This window comes from Penicillium concentricum, assembly GCF_028827145.1.
Source record: "Penicillium concentricum strain IBT 3081 chromosome Unknown utg000002l_segment0_segment0, whole genome shotgun sequence".
Classification (NCBI taxonomy): domain Eukaryota; kingdom Fungi; phylum Ascomycota; class Eurotiomycetes; order Eurotiales; family Aspergillaceae; genus Penicillium; species Penicillium concentricum.
The window spans coordinates 8,342,058-8,362,804 of NW_026622755.1; the positions used below are offsets into that span (position 1 = coordinate 8,342,058).

A 20,747-nucleotide genomic window follows, 5' to 3' on the forward strand; every position below is an offset into this window, starting at 1 on the left:
TCATGACAATTGAAATTCAATTTTGATGGCAGACATGCCATCAACAATACTTCCAATATTCTTTATGGTCCTATGTATTACTTAGCTGTCTGAGAGAGTCCACAGAACAGTAATCATAGCATTGGGCAACCAGCCGAGTCAGTACTTGCGGCTGAGCTACTAACATGAAATGCAGTCGTCTTCTCTGTTAACAGGCTTGAAAGGTATACGGCTGCATATCCATCGAATTTACGAAGATTGTGTATTGTGATAAGGGCAGATAGAGTCAGAAAAGACACATGCATTTTATTCTTTAGGGTAATATCCTGACTATCCTAAATCAGCTGGGTCTTTCTGACAAGTCGTATTTGTATCGTCTTGAGAAAGATGCAAGGCATGCAAGGCGTTAGATACATATGTATGTATCAACAAGTGAGACCGGAGATGGATCATGATTTGGGAAAACAACATCGCGCTGATATGCTCAATGATAATGCGTAACGAGGTGAAAACAAAACCGAGCTTTTTTTCTGGCCGACAAAAGACATTGAGAAACAAAGGATGCAAGCCCTGCTTGCTTCCATTTTCTCGCGGAATCGGTCAGACTCGGAGCACAACAAACCTAAGTGGTTTGGAAGGCATTGAAAGCCTTATAGGTATAGCCGATGAATGGCAAGCTCATCTCTGCTTCCTGTGAGTCTGGCATGGCACGAGCCTGGGCGCGGTGGATCGCGCTGGTATCTTCCTGAGGAATTTCATCAATCGGGAAGTAAGACACATCAATGTTCGAGCTGAGGCGAGGCTCAAAGGGAGCACGGATGCCGCGCAGTTGATCCCAAACAACACCCCTGAAGAAGGGGTGGTTTTTGATCTGCGTCGCGCCTCCGTGCTGACCACCTTCGCTGCCAATACGGTGATCTGGGTCACACAAGAAACTAGACAGTTCAGTTAGCGGGTTGTCCTTTTAGATTTTGGATAGGCAGATCAGAACTTACCTTCGGATCAACGCCTCAGAGTCACGTCCAAGGACCAGTTCATCAGGGAAGTACAAGCACTCTCTCCAGTTGACGATTTTCCGGTAGGTGTCATTTGTGTCTTCGGCACAGAACGGAGGCCAGCCCACGAGACATTCAAACATGATAGCACCAACAGACCACCAATCGCAGAGATAAGTGTAACCTTGGCCGTTGAAAATCTCAGGAGCAATATAATCTGGGGTTCCAACAGTGGAATAGGCCATGGCACGGCGAGACTTTCGCCAGGTATTGATCTGACCACGGTTGGACACTGTCAGATTGATGGCGTCATTGAAGTATCCGGAGTTGCGGTTCCGATCCTTGGAAGTAGAGTTCTTGAGAAGGTTTTGGTAATAAGCGTTGTCGTGAGTCTTCTTGCCACCGGTCGACAGACCGAAGTCAGTAAGCTTGACGTGACCACCCCGGTCAAGCAAGATGTTGTCAGGCTTGATATCACTGCCCAAGAATGATTATTAGTATGGACTGTCTTGTATGTTGACATATGCACCTTGTTCTTCATTAGAGAGAAAAGCAATGCACATGCCAATGTCTCAACTCGCAACCAAAAAACCAAGTATCACTTACCGATGGAGGAAACCAAGCTTGTGCACAGCTTCAATTGCCATCACGACCTCGGCCATGTAGAACCGTGTAATGTCCTCAGAAAAGATCTCGTACTTGATCAACATAGTCATCAAATCACCACCGGGCAAAAACTCCATCAGCAGGTAAAGGTACGCAGCATCCTGGAACGATGCATGAAGCTTCACCAGCCAAGGGTTATCCTTCGAATCCGCTAGAATATCACGCTCGGCACGGACGTGAGCTAATTGATCCTTCTTGAACATTTCCGTCTTGATCAACGACTTGAGGGCGTAAATCTTGCCATCAGTCTTGCGCTGGACGAGCTTGACCTCACCGAAAGCACCCTTTCCGATAATCTTGATGGTTTGGAAGTTCGCCGGTGTCTCCTTTGTTCGCAGGAACCGAAGGAAGTCAGACTCTCTCTTGGAAATCACGTCGGCATCCTGGCGCTTCTTTTCGACGGGGACACTGGGTTCACGGATTGTTTTGTCAAGTTCTGCCGATCTGTAGGGGCGAACATCATAGGTGTAAGTCAGAAGTCCGGGACAAGATTTCAGGGTTTCCATTTAGAACATGGATACTTACCGCATGTTACGGTCACGGGCCCGTTCGATATTCTCGTGGAAGAACACAGTCACCAGCTCCTTTGCCGCCTTGCCTCGCTTGTGCACATTCTCGGAGTACCGATCGGGGAAGCGTTGCAACTCTTCGTTCTCGGAGGGTGGACGAGGGCTGCGGGGCACGGGCGGGATCAGGTGTGATGCTTGGGCCTGTGTTTGAGCGGGGGAGCCACCGGCGGTGCGAGGCCGCTGGGCTGGGGAGCCAGCCCGGTTATTGAAAAATCCTGCCCGGTTTGCGTTCAGGTCCTGGTTGGAGAATTGCTGGATCAGACCATTGGTGCCGTCGGGGTAGCCCGGGCGTGTTTGGTACGCGGGTTGGGGCGATTGCAACGCCTGCTGTTGCGCGTACTGTTGTTGTTGCTGATGTTGCTGCTGCTGGGCATACTGCGGCTGTACCTGTTGGGGTGGGTAATTGTTGGGCATAAAATAACCCGGAGCGTAAGCTGGATTGGAGGGGTCGACGTATTCCTGGGCCCCCTGAGTCTGATAGATGGGCTGGGGGAAGGCGGAGGGGGTAGTGGGATAGGCGCGGTTGTTGGCATTGTAATTACGGTCATAGCCGTAATTCATGTTGTTGCGATTATTGTTGTTGGGATCCATCTTGACTCGAACTCCCAAGGGACTTTTCAAGGTAGATGGGGGTGAAGAAAGGTGGGAGTTGAAGACGAGGGCGGGGAGTTTAAAGAAGCGGTGGCTCAGGAGGCAATCTAGCCCCAGCGTGACTGGTTGACTATTGTTTACATGTTACATCTTTACACCACTCCATTGACCCCAAACAACTGTTGTATCTGTTCTTAATGTCTGTGATACTTTTCTTTTTATCCAATTTATTAGAATCAGGCTAAGTAGATTGAGAGGGGGAATTGCCAATGTGCTAGTGTGCTAATGGATCTTTTATAAGATGAAAATTTATTTTACATATCTTGCTTGTGGTGTTCCAGTAGATCACAGCCCTCTGGGAACAGCCCCTGAGTGTCACTAGAATTCAGGGCCTTGTGTGCTCAGTACATCTCTGGCAGTTTTCTGCAACTTTTTGACTTTCTTCTGATTTAGTACTCAGCTCTTGCCGCTTTTAAGAAACCTTGAAACCCCTGAAGGTATTATATAAGCTTGACACGTGAGCTCCGGAAATGCCCCCACCTGCTAGCCCTATCTCTATCATGCTTTGTGTTCATACATACGCAGTACTTATAATATCTTTGATTTTCTGTCGAGATAGAAGAGATATTTTATCTTATACAGCTTGGAGGAAGACATCTGTACTCTGACATTGGAAATTCAAATGACTTTATGTTCTTTATCTCGTCTTCCAGTCAGGTTGAGGCCTCACCACGTGCAGTCACCACCATATTGTGTACACCACGCCATCTGAACAGGTGCAAGAGTGATTCCCCGCAGCACCATCCTCTCTCTCATATCAGACAATCTTACAGCTGCGTCAATCTGGCTCCTATTTTGCCCGCTTTGAGTCTTCCGCCCAGACCACATATTTTCTCCCGCGGCGCACGATCGTGGCCAGACCATCGGATCCAGGTTTGATGGATCGCTTTGCTCGCTAAAGAGATGGATCTCGCCTCCAATAACCAACTTAGCCTGCTCAGCAGACAGAGAAGCGGTTGGGTCATATTCCCACACCACACGCCAGTTGTTAATGGGTGAACAAAAGTCAGCGTACGGGTAGTTGGCTGGGATATCGGCGTTTTCGAAGTTGAACCATTTTCCGTGACCACAGGCGAGGTACTAAATATTGTTAGCAATTGGCAAAATTTTGGCATGGACGATTCACGAACCCAGCTGTCGGTATCTCCGAAGAGAGCTTTGTGTCCTCGCGAAGTTACCGCGTTAAGGGCTTTAGCACCATCCCAGGTCTGAACTATGACATCTTTTCCAATGGTAAGATTCCATGTGAGAAGCAACTCCTGCCAAATAATTGGTACAAGGCCTGCTTTCCTGACCAAGTCATGACTGTGGTCGACGAACTTTTGAAGTAGGGGGGTGATGACTGCGACGTCCTTGGAGTTGACAGTGTCATCCAGAAGGTAGTCGCTACTTTCAATCTCGTCTCCACCTGTGTGGAAATATGCCGAATATGGAGAGAGTCTGGGTAGCACATCATCGAACAGTTTGGTGACAAAGTCGTAGACCGGCGTGGAATTAAGCTTGAGTTGCCCGCAAGGGGGCTCAGAGCAATAATCATGCCATGACTGCTGACGAAATGCGGTGACGAGCTCTGGGTATGCGAATCCAACGGCTGTTGTGTGGCCAGGCATATCTATCTCAATGATAACCTCGACACCACGGTAGATACCGTAGATCTGGATATCTTCGACATCTTGAGGCGTATAGGATAGTCCATCGTGATACGCTCCTTTTTTAGATAGTTCTGGTAGCGCGGGGACATCCAGGGGCCAGGCTTGTGCATCGGTCATGTGGATGTGGAAACGATTGAATTTGTTCCAAGAAAGGGCATCAATAGTCCGGAGGATGTGCTCTTTGGGGTACCAGTTTCTGGAAACATCCAAGTCCAAGCCTCGGTGGTTGAACTTTGGCCAATCACTAATACTGACGGGGGCGAGATTGGAATACACGCCAGTGCCTTTGACCGAGTGCGAATAGAATAATTGTGTGAAAGTCTCCAGAGCACGGAGAACTCCAGTAGATGATTCTGCCGAGATGGTTGCTTCGCCATTAGTTCCGATAGTTAAGTTATAATTTTCATTAACTGTGCCTGCGAGGGGCTTGAATGTTGATTTGTCGTCTTTTGTCGTCTGGGTGATCTGGAGTCTCCGGATATACGTCTTTGAATGGCCAGCCGCCGGGGGTTCATATTTATCCAGCTCATTGCGTGGATGGAACTTCCAAGGAACAATACTACTTGCGAAGATAGATTCACGAGCCCTCTGCACAGCGGCCGCGACAATCTCCAAGCTTGCGATCGTTTTGGTTCCAGCTTTTGGGCGCGGAAGCTGTGGTTGAAGATCCTTGTCAGCTGTTTGATAGAAGAAAAAAAGTACCATTGTATAAACCTACATCTTGATTGTTATATGAGACCTTAAAGTCCTCCGCAATCCAAACAGTAGAAGTTCCGTTGGTGAAAGATTGAGGGACAGGCCATAAGGCCGCCACATGGCCGGCAAAGGCGAGGAAGGCAAAGAACCTCATAATGATTCAAATGGACGGAAAGTCACAGATATTTTGCTGCAGATGCACACTTTATATATAAATCTAACTACTAGTCGGTGTCATCGGGGGTCATTTGATATGTCGGATGTCGTGATGATGCAGGAACGCTAGAGGATTACAGGGTTGTACAAGGTTACACTTGGAACTCGGGGCTTTAGCTCGCTACTAATTTCCTACAAATCATGTGGTGCTTTTAGCATATATGTCGTTCTCTTACTGAATGTGGTAAGCTAGATAATATAGAATGATAAGCACTGTACATTACGCTAACCCTTTTAGTTATGGGCCACCGAGAGCCGGAGCTAGTTACTAGCTCAAAGTTACTTATGTATGTACGTATAAAGTTTAAGTATAGTTCATACATTTCGACATATTTCACAACCCCAGGTCTATGATGACGCATATCGCTGAGTGACCAGAGTCGACCCACTGATAGACATTATCCTATCCATATCGTGTTGCGATGTAACACCAGCTTCACTCTACATGTAATAAGACGCGGAGATTTAATCTATCCTCTATTGTTACATACCCCGCTCCTAACAAATAGAACCCTAACTATAGGAGGACTCGACCGGAAGACTAAACCTTTTTATAAAGCACGTAATGATAGTGGCGTATGGCAACCAAGTTCACCAATTGCATATGCAGCTATAGTACAATATGACCTGTCTTGCTATCATGGTGGTTAAGGTCGTACTGACTTCTCAAAAATATATAAGGAAGGAGTATTGCAATGGTGGTTAGAGTTATATTCATTCTCCTATAGACTCTTGTATCTTTCAATATTCGTATCTAGTCAAAGACGTTCAAGGATGGTTCGACTTTCTACCCTCGTTAGCGCTGCTACGCTTGCGCTATCAAAGACGGTCACGGCGAAATATGCGTTGTTCAAGACGTACGACACCACGAACTTTTTTGACGGGTTTGAATTCCGAAACGGCACTGGATCTGGCGGGTTTGCTCAATATGTGGATGCTGCAACCGCAGAGGCAAAATCTCTGGCAGGTATTCGGGACGGCAAGGTATACCTAGGCGTCGATAATACAACTGAAAACACAACTGGAGGTCGACAATCCGTCAGAGTCATCACAAAGGATGTGTTTACCAACGGGCTTTATATCGCTGATATCGCCCACATGCCAGGTAATGCCTGCGGCATCTGGCCGGCCTACTGGACCAGTGGTCCAGACTGGCCCAACGGCGGCGAGATTGATATCATCGAAGGCGTCAACATGCAGAAAACTCCTATCATCACCCTGCACTCTGGAAAGAACTGCACCGTCACCAATACTGGCTCGGCAGCTGGCTCGGTTCTCGTCGATCCCGATTGTGACAGCAGTACCTCCTCTGGCGGCTGCTCCCAGACGTCGACAAATACCCAGGCCTACGGGGACGGCTTCAACGCGGTCGATGGTGGCGTGTACGTAACACAATGGCTAAGGAGCGACATCTCGGTCTGGTTCTTCCCCCGTAGCAGCATCCCGGCGGACATTACGAAAGGGGCTCCAGCACCACCCACTTGGGGCAAGCCATTGACCCGGTTCGTGGCCTCAGGCTGCGACTTTGCGACTCACTTCAAGAGCAACGACATTATATTCAACACGAACCTGTGTGGCTGGGCGTAAGAGAAAATATTCATTGATGCATTAAGAGCTAGGCTAACACATACCAGTGGAAGTGAGTGGCCATCCGAGTGTAAGGCGAAGGCTGCTACCTGTAAGGAATATGTGGCTCAGAATCCGTCGGCATACTGGGATGCGTATTGGTTGATCAACTCTGTCAAAGTATACCAATGGAGCAATGCTGCCAAATAGGGCTTCGATCTCGGGGATGGGATGGCCATCTCATGCAAAAATCAGATTAGGCCACAGCTAGATATATAACACCGAGAGACTATATATGCAATACGAGCTCCAACTTCATTCTTCGTATAGGTTTATTATATCAATACTAACGTATTTATCAGGCGATTGACCTCTCTATGTTTGGTCACGGTTATATACTTTATAGGTAATGTAATGTGGTCTCTAAGCTGTAAGGAGGTTTATCAGATGAGCGGCTGCAGCTGACCTTGGGAGGTTTCGCAATGATTCTTGGCCTCAGGAAATCAAGGTTACCAGCCCTGGAAGTTTCCAAGGTCCCAACCTTGGAAGATTCAAAACTTGCCATTTTAGGTCTAGTGTGAGGCTCTTTAAGGTTTTTGGTACGAAGGGGACAGCCACGTTTTTCTCCACTTATAACATTTCCGCTCCCCACACCGTGGGCAGTGTCTATCTTGCCCCTTGCCATCTGGGTTTATGCATATATCTGCGATAATCCCCATTGGTGAGTGTGAGATGATTTACTAATTTGCTTTCCCGTGATATGCATTATACCTTGAATAATCCCTAGTGTCTGCAGGCCTGTCAATTGTATTTTCGCCTTTCGAAACTGCCATAGGGAGGGGAGGTATGTGTCTCCCCTCCACAACGGGTATATATACTCAATGCCCAAATTTGATCCAAACTCCATATCGTGGCATATTGAGCGATTAAGCTACCCTTTCTTCTGCTAACTCTGCATTTGTCTTCTACCTTGGTGGCGCGATACAATGACACATTCATACCACAACTTGGCCAATGCAAACGAGCTTGGTAACAATGGATTGATTTTGGTTGACACCCACCGTGATCGTGATTTTGATGCTTATCAACCATGTATGGACACGGGGCTGCCTATGCCCACCACGACTCATCCTCAATACGACCGGAGTGGGAGTCAGTCCTGGGTGTATCTAGTCTCAAATACCGACCAACCCTGTGCATGGAACATCGCTCAACTAAATCATTTGGCCCAGGTTCCAATTTGCAACGGCACGAATTACCTTACGGTCGAGGGATACAATGTCACTGAGGTCTCTCACACGAGCGCTCCCTATACCGGATACGATCCCCATACATTTATGGCCGTCCCTTCCGGACATACACATATGAACCTACAGGCATCCAGCGGGGGCTATACTCAGTCCGGGGAACAGGCGACATCTTATAAATATCTCCAGCATCGGCCAAGCCAGGGGTAAGCCATCTATCGCCATGGTACTATCGTGAGAAATATTCATGTCTTGCTAACCATCACTCTAGGAACTGTCAAGACACCATACAATGCCACTGGAAGAACTGCAGCCACAGGCACCGATTGACATTTTCTGACAAAAAATCGCTGATGGGCCATGTCAAACTGGATCATATCAACCCACAATGTCATGGATATCAGGAGTAAGACCGCCAAGTTTTAACAAATCGCCTCTCCCCGGCAGTTTCAATAGGTTGGAAACTGATGAACCGTCGTAATGTGGTTCCTCAAGTTGTCCCTGCGGTTGGAAGGACGGCCACAAAGAGGACAAGAGAACGCGCCCTTCTCGATGTGGAGCGTTTTGACATGGCGCACCATTGATGTCTCTTCACCGATGACAGTAGTGCAGTCCTTCCAGCTGCATTTTCATTTCAATACACCCCCGTGGCTTCTAAAACAGCAGATATGGTATTAGCATGTTTTCGTGTCGGTGAGGCATGGTATTGGTAGGGTTTAGGATGAGGTCTCGAAACTACGTATGTAGTAAATGGATGGGTCGCCATATGCCAGATGCAAGGCGGAATGCGTGGAAACATGATATTTTTCTATTCTCTGTAGACAGTAAGCAAATACCAACGACTATGTTTCTTTGCGACTCCAAGAATTAGGTTGCGATTTGTTTAGTTGGCTTCAGCCTACAATGCAGGGAAGAGGAAGGGGAGAAATGAACAAAAGCCAAGTGGTACGAGGAAGTGGTAGTAGATTCCTTACGGGCTTTAGGGAAATTAAGACACCAGTCACATTGCAATCCGATTATTGATTTCAGCATGTAGCAGGCTCTTGGCTGAGAAAACTGTTGGCGACCATGATCGCCTCGTAGGGAATTACCGCTACAACACACTCACTAGAACAGTCGGCGGCTTTCCGATTCGACAGCCCGATCGGACATCCTAGCGTGCAGACCCGTGATATCATTATTCCTACATATCCAGGCATCATTTACCGGACGGAAATAACGATAGCAAGCAAGGGATGGTAACGGATGACTTGTTCATATCACGAGCGCTGTTAAAAAGAGCGTACGGAGATCTTGCCTGTTGACCTAAGCGAAGCGGCTTGGCTTTGAACCCCGGTGCTTAGGCTGAACCCCGACAGAGGCGAACTCCACAAAATTGATGTATCTAAATACACTATGCTTGGGAAACCTACACGCGTCCACGAAACAATCAGGGACCCAACGCGATCACCGGGATTGTGTTACCAGGCAGTTGCTTCTGGTATGATTCGCCTAGAGAATTGAAATACCCCTAGGGAGATAAGACAAAAAGACTCAAGTGACTAGAAATCCGAATAACCATGACAAGGAGCCTAAAATGATACTCACATCTCACAGGAGTCGACCTCGGCGATCTGACTCGGATGAGGTTTATATAAAGTCACGTGTAATCGGGATAAGGTAATCCCGCGGCAACAATTTTCCCCGAACGAGCATGCCCCGGGTGTACGTTATTTATACATATAGACCATTTCTCCATTTTACAACCCAATGGCAGACTCATCGAGCTCTGCTGCGCCGTCGGGCGCTGGCAAGCCCCAAGCGGCGCCGAAGCCGCCTAACCCAGCGTTCAAAATGATGGGTACGTCTCTGTTCCCCAGATTTTAATGGTCCAAAAAAATGCTAACACCGTTGTGATCAACAGGCCTCCCTAATATGCGATTCAAACTGCCCTCTCGCAACTGGATGATCTTCCTTACTATCACTGGATCATTCACCGGTGCTCTTATATACGATCGTCGGGAGAAGCGTCGCGTGCAACAAAAGTGGTCGGAGCTTGTGGCTCACATTTCTAAGGAAACTCTGCCAGTTGACCAGATGCGCCGTAAAATGACAGTATATTTGGCTGCACCACCGGGAGATGGCCTGCGCGTGGCCCGGGATCACTTCAAGGAATATGTCAAGCCCATCCTGGTGGCCGCGGCGTTGGACTATACGGTGATTGAAGGGCGTCGTGAGGGCGACGTGAGAGCCGGCATGGCGGAAAACATTCGCAAGCAGCGCCGAAAGGCCGGAGAGCCCAGCTCAGCTGTTGAGGAGGTCGGTGTGGAGGCAGTCGTTGCTGCCACCCGGGAACACATTGGGGTCACTGACGAACCGGGCCCCAAGGGTGACTTGGTCATCGGCCGGCACACCTGGAAGGAGTATATCCGGGGCTTGCACGAGGGCTGGCTTGGCCCCTTGGATCCGCCGGCTCCGTCTCCGGAGGAGTTGAAGGAGTTGACCGCGGATACAGTGGAGGACGTCAGTGTGGCCAAACCCGCTGGTCTCTCGAACCCCGAGATTGCGACCATCGATTCCCCCGAGTTCTCTGAAGAGAAGAAAGACGAGATCCCTGAGCCTAAGATCGAGGAACCCGAGAAGGAAGAAAAGAAGAAGGAAGAAGAGAAGCCTTCCAAACCAGCCGGTCCTACTCCTGCATACATCTCCCCCAGCGAATACTCATCCGCCAACCTCCCCCACACTATCCCCCAGTCCTTTGACAGCTCCACCCCAGTCGAATTCCCCCATCTTCTCGGATTCCTGAACACCCCGGTCCGAGTCTACCGCTTCCTCACACAACGTTACCTTGCCGAGGACGTCGGGCGCGAAGTTGCCGCAATTGTCCTCGCGAATAGCGCACGCCCATACCGCGAAGACACCTTCGGCGCAGACAATGAGCCCACTGCCGCCAGCGTCGAACCCACCCCTTCCCTTGACAGCTCGTTCACCGATCTCCCCCCTCGCAACTATGAGCAGCAGACCGTAATGCAGGCTGCTGAAAGTGAGTGGCACAAGTCTGCGCACAAGCGCGAAGAAGGCGAGGAGAAAGAGCGCGAGTGGATTGATGATATGGTGCTTGATCCGCGCATTGCCTCGCGCATGCAGCGCGCTACCCTTGCCCCGGAGGATGAGGCGCGCGCTCAACGCATCGCTGAGAAACAGGAATACATTCTTGGCGAGGAGCGGCCGATTCCCGTGCCTTTCTGGAAGCGCATGTGGATCGATTATGGCTACGGCGAGAGTGATGAGGCCCTGAGACGTAAGCCCATTCTGGGTAACCTTGATGGAGAAGACACACAGTGAAGAGGCCTTCAGACGTTTTCTGCCTGATCTTCACAATTTGAAATTTGGTTGTTTACTATAACGGTTACGGGATGGATTTTCCCCTGGCATTCAACACGGCATGTGTTGGTCTTTTTTGTTTAGCATATTGCGACTCCCTCCTCGGCTTGTATATTAAAGGCGTTTGATGTCCCATTTTAGAAATGTACATTGATGGAAACGGTGTTTTTCAAATTTGGAGTAGATTCTTCTACGTTTAGCACTTGCTTGGTTGGCAATAGATACTGGTACATTGGTTCTCCCAGCACCTGCATACTCATTCCACTTGGCATCGGCCAATACCAGAGTATATTTGCTCTCCCCGTGTCTTTCTCTATGTTTTAAACCTCCTTTTGTTGTCCCAACTCCTGCAACTCTGTTATATTGCTAGGCAGCTAGGCAACTTCTGATCGAAGCGGGGATGGGGCTGGGAGTTCACACGGTCCTCGATTCTAATCAAATCAATTCAGCACAAAGACCGAAGACTCAGGCCACTTCTTGTTCGCCTTCTCGGCGTAAGCAGTCTTATCACTGCCCCACTTGGTCAGAATGTCCAAAGCAATGACAGCCTCGTCGATAGTGATATCGGGGGAATCGAGGGTAGCAAGTAGGTCTTGCTCGCACTGCGACTTAGATTCAGGGTTCAGGAGTTGACGACCAGACAGGCCAGCCTGCACGTGTGCGACACTGCCCTTGTTGGCCGAGAGGTATGACTCGTTCCACTCTTCGAGCTTCTGGGTCTTTGGAAGAAGCTTGTCAAATTCGGCATTGACAACCTCGGCAACCTTCTCAGGAAGAGGCTCGGCAAGGCTCTCGAGAGACTTGCGGAAGCGAAGCAATTGAAGGTGAAGAGTGGGATTGGAGGGATCGATGGAATGGGCGGCCGCAAGGCACTTGACGGCAAGGAGCTGCTTGTCTATAATCGAATTAGCATGAGGGCTCCGTCTTAGAATCTAAAATTAACTCACTCTGTCTGGAGTAGACCTCAAAGCCGACGCATTGGGCTTCGACGTTCTGGGGGCTGCACTCAAGCAACGGTGTCAAGAACTTCATGGCATCCTTCAGAGGGTCCTGAGTCTGGACCAGGGCGTTGCCCAGAGGATCGGAATCTTCCTTCTTGGTCTCTCCATCCGCACTCTTGGCGGTAGCCGCAGCCGCTTTCCTTGCTGCGCGCTTGTCAGACTCGATCTTTTCCAAGCGCTGCTGCTCCTTCTTGGCCTTCTTGAGAGCCTTCTTCCTCTGATTCTCATCGGTAGAATCAATTCCATTGCTTGCGCTGGGCATCGGTCCGTGCACAAGATCCGGCTGGTCGTGGAGAAGTAGATGGGCCTTGACGGCTCCGAGAGCCATTCTTGTGTAGAAGGGGTGCTCACGCAGGCGGTCTTCCCAGCGCACCATGTCCACGTAGGCCCTGATCATTCCCTTGCGGAGAGAGAAGCCGTGGAAGTCGAATTGATCCTCCTGCCAGGTATCAAAGATGTTATAAACCGAGTGGAAGCGCTTCAGGGCAAGACCAATCTTCTTCTGTCGGAGGAACGCCTCGGCATCCTCGGTCAAGAACCAAGTGCACTGCATCTCGTGGAGATCACCCAATGTGCCACCGACAGTCTCGTTGCGAGTGAACTTGCTCATAAGTTCCAGACCCTTCTCGTTATCGTTGTTTCGGAGCACGTATTTGGCCGCCTTGGTGTTGATATGGCGATCCTTCTCATCAAGCATTCGAGCCTTCTCCATCTCTTCTGCTGCCTTCTCTGGGTTTCCGTAGTGCTTCCAGATCCGTGCCTTAGACATCTGATATTCAACAGCCTTGGGTGACAGTTCAATGGCCTTCTCAACGTTCTCCATGGCCTTGGGGAGGTTGCGGCTGAGGTGATAGTTGTAGTGTTGAGCCAGGAAGTAGTATGTGCATGACAAGAACTCGGTGTTGTCCCCATTCGACTCCGCGGAGCCGTTCGATACCTTCTCGGAGAGATATCCTTCGACCAATTCTTGTACCACGTCACGCTTGGCCGGGTCAATGTAAAGCTGCTTGATGTTCACGAATAACGAAGGAACACCCTTCTTCAGCCCGCGCAGCAGATAGGCGTCAGCAGCCTGCTTGAAATCCTCACCTTCTAAGAAATCGAGAGGAATGCGACGAGCAGCATCACAGCGGGGGTTTTTCTCCACCCACCCATCGTATAGAGCCTTCAATGCCTTGTGGTCGCTTTCGGGGATGCCCTTTGCCTTGATCAAGCCATTGTAGTAGATCGAGTTGTCTGGGTTGCGCTCCAGGAGAGCTGCATATGCCGCCTCCGCATCGGCCTTGCGGTCCAGTCGCAAAAGATAATCTGCCTTCATCTCCATGACTGCAAGCACATCAAGGCATCGGTATCCAGCAGCCTCGAGGTGCTCTAGAGCTCTCTCGAGGTTTCCAGTCTCCGCAATGATAGTGTTCTTGTACAAGATGGCCTCCGAGTTCTCCATATCGGCGACATGTGGTATGGCACCCTTCAATGTGTCCTCGTAGGTAGTCAGAACCTTCTCGGCCTCTGCCAAATCTCCGGCCAAATGATGAGCGATCGCGAGCGCTGTCCAATTCTGGCGGAAGCCTGGACGGGTCTGCAGCATCGCACTGCGGCTCCGAATATATCCCTGGTAATCCCGCATCTGCATCTGGAGCAGTGCCAGATCGCGCTGAATAGGTTGCGATTCAGGCTCGAGGCGCAGAGCAAATCGGTATGCTTTGATTGCCTCCTCGTAGTTCTTCTCCTGGCGTAATAGCAACCCGTAGACGTGCCAGGTGATATGCGACTTCATATCATTCTGGAGAGCCTTCTTGGCGAGCGCAAAGGCGTCCTCCAATTGCCCTATCTGGCTCATATTCAGAGCCTTCATGGCTTGTGTGTCGCCATGTTTGGGATTTTTGCGAAGAACCTGGTCTGCTGTCTTGATGCCTGTGAAGTAAAACGTGGTTAGACAGGCCTAGGTAGTTCAAGGTCACTTCAGAGGCCAACCTTTCTTATATTGTTTCATCTCAAAGTGGTGAACCACTTGACGAAACAAGGAATGGTCCTTGGTGCTCAATGTTTCCGGCATTGTGGGCGATGCTGACGTCGAGGGACCTGACTTGTGCGAGTGAGGAATCGATGTGTGCGGGGGACGACTTCTCCGAGTCCGATCTTGGCAGAGCTAATAGGCCGATAAGATAGCAACCATCCAACTTCTTCAGGAGACAGGAGACAGCAGGTAAATGAACTAAAATTGTGGGTTTTAGACAAGGCTAAAATACATAAATTTATTGTCTCTATATTTGTGCTCAAGTATATTTTCATCAAGGCGGTATAGGGTGTGAAATGCATATCTCGTGATGCACACGTGGTTTGTTGTGTACATGTGATGTAACTTCAATGTTCTTTTTGAGTGACTTACGAGGACAGCAAAAAGGTATCGCATTCTTTTCTTTATGCTGAACTTGAAAGGGATGCCCACTTACTCTTAATATCCTATAATCCACCACAGTCTATGGCGTAGGCCACTTCTCTTAAGTAGTATCTCCGGACTATACATCATACCATTCTCTCCCTTTCTATCCAAAATCCAACCCCAATTTGCTCTATTGCAAGCAAAGCAAGGATAAAACAAATAGCAGCAAAAACCATGTCAGGACTGTGTTCAAAAATGTACAATTTGGGGTGAGGCCTCCCCGTTTCTAAAGAAGAGTTGAGTTATACAGTGATTCTAGTGTACTGCAGCACGCCCCTGCCAAAGGACTTATTTCTGATGCGAATGGCGCCAGCTATTCAGAGCTTCTTCCCAAGTAGAAGAGACACTGCATTTTTCTGACACCATACCCCACGTTCGGGCCCGAATGATTTCTTCAATAGTACGCTCGTTGCGAATCAAATTGGCCAATGACTCAGTCCGTGCTTCACGCGGAAAAAAGCGAGCAGAGTAAGGGTCCAGACGTTCATCGACTTCTCGTTCCCGGTCTCGGGCAGATTCTGTTTGCCGGAGAATCAAGTCGGGATCGTCGGGATCCGGACTGGTAGCCACACCAGCGCAGTAAGTGAGAACGTCTGATCTCGTTTGCCATGACGGAAATAGCACATTATCTTTAAAGCTCTGGCAATCTGCTGGGTTGATCTGAGATCTGGACTCGGCTCGTCGCACCGCTGTTGATGATGGGTCAAATCCCTCCTGGGCTGGTGTAATCAACGCGTTTAAGTTCTGTGTAATCGAGTCATCGATGGTAGATCGTGAGAGTCGGAGAAAGTCTGAGCAAAAATAGGAAAGTCAATATAAGCTGGCATCAAGACGTCACATTCCAAACGCACCTCTCAGTAGTCTCTCGTCAAAACAGAACCGAGGCGTCAGCGCCGGAGCGGCTGTGGATGAGGCCTGTGACATCCTCCCACGAATTTCCTCCCCAGCTTCTCGATTCGACTTGATCCAGAACCACTCCAGTTTGTAGTGAGGAAGTGTGTAACGTTATTAATGGAAGTCGTCCAACGGTGTTGTATAGCGTAGCGTTGGTAGTGTTATATTGAACTAGATTTCACTGAAACCCAGTATTATCTGCTATGAGCACGAGTAACGAACTGATAGTTGTTGGTAACATTCATGAATAGTCCGAGCAAGCTCTCCGTGGACCATTGTCGTCATGCCGTAATCAGCCTTAAGCTCCGGGCTGTTTTGGGACTAGCTCATTCAATTATATTCACGTGACAGCGCGTCCTCGCGTCTTAGGAGCATCGCGTTCCTGCTTATGCCAGATCGTCTTTCGGAGAAAAAGCAGTTGTATATACCCTCGAATTCATTTATTGCATGTTTTTAACATTCATACTTGAAATATCATACCAACATGCCCGAGCTAGCTGAGATTCACCGCATTGTGCATTTCATTCGTGAGCACCTGGTTGGGAAAACGCTGGCCAAAGTACAAGCACAACATGATGATATCATATTTGGCAAAGTTGGCACCAGTGCTGCCGAATTTCAAAAGGCAATGCAAGGGAAGAAGGTCGTGGGAGCCGGCCAACAAGGGAAATATTTCTGGATCACAATGTCTTCACCACCACATGCTGTGATGCACTTTGGGATGGCTGGTTGGTTGAAGATCAAGGATGCCGACACATACTACTACCGAACCGATAAGCCTGCAGATCAGGAGTGGCCCCCCAAATATTGGAAGTTTCTGCTGGAGACAAGTGACGACCCGAAAACAGAGGCAGCATTTGTGGATGCCCGCAGGCTTGGTCGCATTAGACTGGTGGATTGTCCCGCTGATGAGATCCGAAATCATACTCCGCTCAAGGAAAATGGGCCTGATCCAGTCACCGATAAAGACACTGTGAATGAAGCATGGCTGACAGAGAAGCTGGGAAAGAAGAAAGTCCCGATCAAGGCTCTTCTTCTCGACCAGGCGAATATCAGTGGAATCGGAAATTGGATGGGGTACGTCTTCCAGTCAATCGTGACCCATTAAATATACAGAGGCTGATTATTTCTTAGCGATGAGATTCTCTATCATGCCAAGATACACCCAGAACAATACAGCAACACTTTGAATGCCGATCAGATCAAGGCATTACACTCTGCCATTCATTATGTCTGCTCCACATCTATTGGTGTACTGGCAGACTCAGAGAAATTTCCCGAGCACTGGCTTTTCAAGCACCGCTGGGGCAAGGGGAAGAAGAACCAGCCCACCGCCTTACCTAATGGGGATAAGATCACATTCCTTACTGTTGGAGGTCGAACAAGTGCCGTTGTTCCAGCTGTCCAGAAGAAGACTGGTCCTGTCGCCAAGGAAATTGACGAAAACGTTGCAAAATCCACACCAGCTAATTCGAAACGGAAACGAGCGGCTCTAAAGAAAGAAACCGACTCTGAAGCGGAAGAAACGACAGAGACAAAGAAGCGAGAGGCTCCAAAACAGAAGAAACCCACTGTAAAGAGTGAGTACTTTGAAGAGGAAAAGGCGAGGCCTGCTGTTGTTGGCAGAAGACGATCTACCCGTACATCTAAGTGAGGTGTATATGAAACCCATGTACTAGCGACTGCAATCGTTCTGTATTTTCTATTCTCAGCAGTCTCCTGAAATAAAATTGACCTGTCTTGAGTAAAAAGCAATATTATATCACTGACTAGCCCTACCTACATGGGATCGATGTAGTGTTTATTTTTAGTAACTTACAACTAATGAATTTAGGCAACTCATTGCAATAAGGGAGGAAACATAAAGGAGGCAGTATATGAGAAAGTCAAAGGTTAGTTATACATGGACGAGTCGTTTTGCACATTTTAAGCCGTTTTTATTGCCTATTTTCTATATATTTTCGGGTAGGTCTTCTTCTCCTTATAACAGTAGCAATAAGAAGGGAAGAAAGATCTATAAGTTATATCTGAGGAAATATCCGCTAAGACCACTGGAAAGGCTACCAAAAAGACCTAACAAGGCCGCATAAGCGGGCAACTATTTGTCTATGTAAATTAAACAAGTAGCAGTGATTGGATTTTACCATGCTACTCCCATCGGACTTGGGGTGGCATTTGTTTCACTGGCAGGTCGGTCCTATCCTGAAGAAATCTCAAGATATCCTCGATCTCGTCCTCCACGCGATACCAATGCCCCAGTCCCTCATATGCCTTCCAAGTTACATCCATCCCAAAACCGGCTGAAAGAACATGAGACATATTTCTGCCTAATTCCACAGAAACCTTTGGGTCTTCGGAGCCATGGCTAATAAAGACGGGCATTTGGAGATGATGGAAGCTTGATTGTGGTTGCGCTTGCTCTGTTGAGATCATTGGAAGATCAAGAATATCCCGAACATGGCCGATAGCGTGGCCAAGCAGCGAGGGTTCTTCCTCGTCGTCAGCAAAGGGATCGAAATCATCATGCAAAGGGCTGCTTCTTCTAAATGGATTTTCATCCAAGTCAGGATCCAAGAAGGCATCTGGATCTGCGTCTGACTCATCATCGATGTTGGACTGTTGCCTGGCCGCCTCTTCATCGTCTGAGTCTGAATCTGAGTCTGAGGTATCATCGTATGAAGTCTCCTTGCCTTATCTAGTGGACGCAGGAATCTCACCGCATCGGAGAATTTCGTGCAACTGCTGCTCAAAAGGCAGCCATCCACTCATCCCAACAAATGCTCCAATCGTGCTTGCTTCACTGGCGTCGAGCCAGCCACCTAGCAGAGTGAATACACCTGCAGCACAGCCTTGACTTAATCCCCATAGGATGATCTTTCGATGGCTACCCGCACCCAAGATGTGAACCTCTTCGCTAATTAAACCACGAATAAATTCGGCAGTCTCACAGAGACCTTCGACTTGTAAGTCTGTCCTCTCTCCCGGATCCTCAATTGAGTAGTTGTCAAACCATTGATTGATGGCCATCTTTTTGAACCTCGTTGCCCGCCGCTTACTTGCAGTTGGAAAGATAAATTTCACTGTGGGAAGTCGAGCTTGCAGGTTCGCAGCGGCAAGAAGTACATGACCGAAGCGTTTAGCATTACTGCCTTTTCCATGGAGCGAAATTATAGTGTGTGTATGCTCTTCCAGCGGTGGGATGACTAGAGGGGTGGGGTATGCATTTGGCATTTTGGTGGACATTGAGGGAGAAACAGAGAGAGATGAAAATTTGGATGGACAAAATTAATGCACGGTGCTAGAAACTTTCAGTTATTTCTAAATGCCAAGGATCGGCGAAATTTCATTGTTATTTTCGATATTTTTGTACGAATAGTCATCCATGCAGGCCCAGGGGGTAATCGAATAGACCACAAGCGTGCAGATCAGAGCACCCATCAATGACTATATACTCACTTCAATCCCAGACAAAGGGCTTTATACTAGTTCTTGGAGATAGCGAAACATAACTAAAAGCTATATATATCAACCCAATTATTGACGTTTATAGTCATCTCAATCCCAGACAATGGGCTTTATATCCCATAGTTCTATTATTCGCCCACAAAGAGTATTTGTCTATGATTGTATGCGAAGGGATAGAATCAATTAAGAGACAGATATATAAAGTGTCTAGGAGGCCCCAGCCTTTAAAATATATTAGTCTCAAGTCTCATTCGAATACCAATCAACAAGCCTACCATTGAATCATTGCCATCCCACTTTCCGAAGAAGCTCGATCGTTTTTGACAACCCAGATTATCAATTCGTCGGAGATGGCTGACTATTGGAACGTCTATGTTGCATTCTGCCAACGGAGAGGTAAGGACCCTTTGCATTGGATGCTTTTGCTTGCTAACCATGGATCGCTGCATTGTACATGGTACCATGTCGTCGGAGGTCCGACACAGAATCGGGACTACAAGCGCAAGATTGAAGCCGGGAAGAGAATCGACAGTTTCGGTATATCGAAGAAGCAATACATCGGTCAAATTTCCGGAGATGATATCAACAAAGTCAAGTCAGCGGTAGTAGCAGTCCCTGTTCAGGAATGTCAACGCTGGATGGTAGAAGTGCTTGCCGGTCTTGAACGCAAATGCCTGATTCCTTTTGGTACCAGCAAGGATTATTGTAATCAGATGGAAGAGCCTTCTCCTACTGGAGAAATCAATGATGACTGGGTCTTGCTCTCCGGAACCTTTGAAGAGGAACTGATCATTGAGTAAACTAGTAGCGGCTAGGTGCACCCGACCAGCAGATGGTTGGGAGTGAGGATGAGGATTTCCTGATAATTGGAAATTCTGAAGGTATGTTGCATATTCCCTTTACCAATGCCGTTACTGTTCTTTTTCCTGCATATGTGAGTCCATTGCTTGTTTCCCTTTTACATGTTTCTTCACCACTCTCTTTTCCATCTCTACACATTTGTGCTTTCATGCTCAGTCTTGGTCAACCTTTTATTTGGGTTTTATAGCTCCGCGTTTGTTGATAATGCAAGTCTATTCTTAGGTCGATCTCAAATAATTCATAGGAGATCTAGACGTAAATTCTCATTAACCACCTTATCACATATCTCTCCTAGATAGTGCAGGTGGGCAAGGACGAGTAAGGGAGGCGCCTGTCCGTGTTCCGGTATAGTAACAAAGGTCCTGGTGAAACCATGTGAAAGGACTAGTTCATGGTACCAATTAGTAAAGAGTACCAGGAAAAGAATGGGATGACGATGGATGAAGAGAACAGATAATAGTTGTTATAATAGTGAAGCATGGT

The 20,747-nt window shown here is 48.2% G+C and overlaps 10 protein-coding genes across 10 annotated transcripts; 5 read left to right on the forward strand and 5 right to left on the reverse strand.

Moving 5' to 3' along the window:
- Positions 1 to 601: 601 nt before the first annotated feature.
- N7517_006892 (serine/threonine protein kinase CBK1) lies at positions 602 to 2,800 on the reverse strand (the record flags this gene model as incomplete). Its single annotated transcript, XM_056724622.1, has 4 exons — positions 602 to 914; positions 975 to 1,451; positions 1,581 to 2,084; positions 2,166 to 2,800. The coding sequence occupies 4 exons, from the start codon at positions 2,798 to 2,800 to the stop codon at positions 602 to 604; spliced, it is 1,929 nt and encodes a 642-aa protein (XP_056580872.1).
- A 726-nt stretch (positions 2,801 to 3,526) lies between these two features.
- On the reverse strand, positions 3,527 to 5,362 carry N7517_006893 (beta-N-acetylhexosaminidase; the record flags this gene model as incomplete). Its single annotated transcript, XM_056724623.1, has 3 exons — positions 3,527 to 3,940; positions 3,991 to 5,166; positions 5,231 to 5,362. The coding sequence occupies 3 exons, from the start codon at positions 5,360 to 5,362 to the stop codon at positions 3,527 to 3,529; spliced, it is 1,722 nt and encodes a 573-aa protein (XP_056580873.1).
- Positions 5,363 to 6,198: 836 nt separating this feature from the next.
- Positions 6,199 to 7,200, forward strand: N7517_006894 (glycoside hydrolase family 16 protein; the record flags this gene model as incomplete). The annotated part of the gene is made up of 2 exons (XM_056724624.1): positions 6,199 to 7,007; positions 7,059 to 7,200. The coding sequence occupies 2 exons, from the start codon at positions 6,199 to 6,201 to the stop codon at positions 7,198 to 7,200; spliced, it is 951 nt and encodes a 316-aa protein (XP_056580874.1).
- A 776-nt stretch (positions 7,201 to 7,976) lies between these two features.
- Positions 7,977 to 8,577, forward strand: N7517_006895 (Zinc finger C2H2; the record flags this gene model as incomplete). Its single annotated transcript, XM_056724625.1, has 2 exons — positions 7,977 to 8,443; positions 8,520 to 8,577. 2 exons carry the CDS (start codon positions 7,977 to 7,979, stop codon positions 8,575 to 8,577), a joined length of 525 nt encoding a protein of 174 aa, XP_056580875.1.
- Positions 8,578 to 9,986: 1,409 nt separating this feature from the next.
- On the forward strand, positions 9,987 to 11,561 carry N7517_006896 (Tim22-complex subunit TIM54; the record flags this gene model as incomplete). Its single annotated transcript, XM_056724626.1, has 2 exons — positions 9,987 to 10,077; positions 10,141 to 11,561. The coding sequence occupies 2 exons, from the start codon at positions 9,987 to 9,989 to the stop codon at positions 11,559 to 11,561; spliced, it is 1,512 nt and encodes a 503-aa protein (XP_056580876.1).
- Positions 11,562 to 12,040: 479 nt separating this feature from the next.
- On the reverse strand, positions 12,041 to 14,688 carry N7517_006897 (peptide alpha-N-acetyltransferase complex A subunit NAT1; the record flags this gene model as incomplete). The annotated part of the gene is made up of 3 exons (XM_056724627.1): positions 14,576 to 14,688; positions 12,548 to 14,515; positions 12,041 to 12,495 (listed from the first exon to the last, which is right to left on the reverse strand). Exons 1-3 carry the CDS (start codon positions 14,655 to 14,657, stop codon positions 12,041 to 12,043), a joined length of 2,505 nt encoding a protein of 834 aa, XP_056580877.1. The 5' UTR covers positions 14,658 to 14,688.
- Positions 14,689 to 15,332: 644 nt separating this feature from the next.
- Positions 15,333 to 15,968, reverse strand: N7517_006898 (MIX23 family protein; the record flags this gene model as incomplete). The annotated part of the gene is made up of 2 exons (XM_056724628.1): positions 15,333 to 15,835; positions 15,896 to 15,968. 2 exons carry the CDS (start codon positions 15,966 to 15,968, stop codon positions 15,333 to 15,335), a joined length of 576 nt encoding a protein of 191 aa, XP_056580878.1.
- Positions 15,969 to 16,422: 454 nt separating this feature from the next.
- On the forward strand, positions 16,423 to 17,592 carry N7517_006899 (putative formamidopyrimidine-DNA glycosylase; the record flags this gene model as incomplete). Its single annotated transcript, XM_056724629.1, has 2 exons — positions 16,423 to 17,015; positions 17,073 to 17,592. The coding sequence occupies 2 exons, from the start codon at positions 16,423 to 16,425 to the stop codon at positions 17,590 to 17,592; spliced, it is 1,113 nt and encodes a 370-aa protein (XP_056580879.1).
- A 494-nt stretch (positions 17,593 to 18,086) lies between these two features.
- On the reverse strand, positions 18,087 to 19,169 carry N7517_006900 (Phospholipase/carboxylesterase/thioesterase; the record flags this gene model as incomplete). The annotated part of the gene is made up of 2 exons (XM_056724630.1): positions 18,087 to 18,598; positions 18,656 to 19,169. 2 exons carry the CDS (start codon positions 19,167 to 19,169, stop codon positions 18,087 to 18,089), a joined length of 1,026 nt encoding a protein of 341 aa, XP_056580880.1.
- A 584-nt stretch (positions 19,170 to 19,753) lies between these two features.
- On the forward strand, positions 19,754 to 20,203 carry N7517_006901 (uncharacterized protein; the record flags this gene model as incomplete). The annotated part of the gene is made up of 1 exon (XM_056724631.1): positions 19,754 to 20,203. One exon carries the CDS (start codon positions 19,754 to 19,756, stop codon positions 20,201 to 20,203), a length of 450 nt encoding a protein of 149 aa, XP_056580881.1.
- Between the last annotated feature and the right edge of the window lie 544 nt (positions 20,204 to 20,747).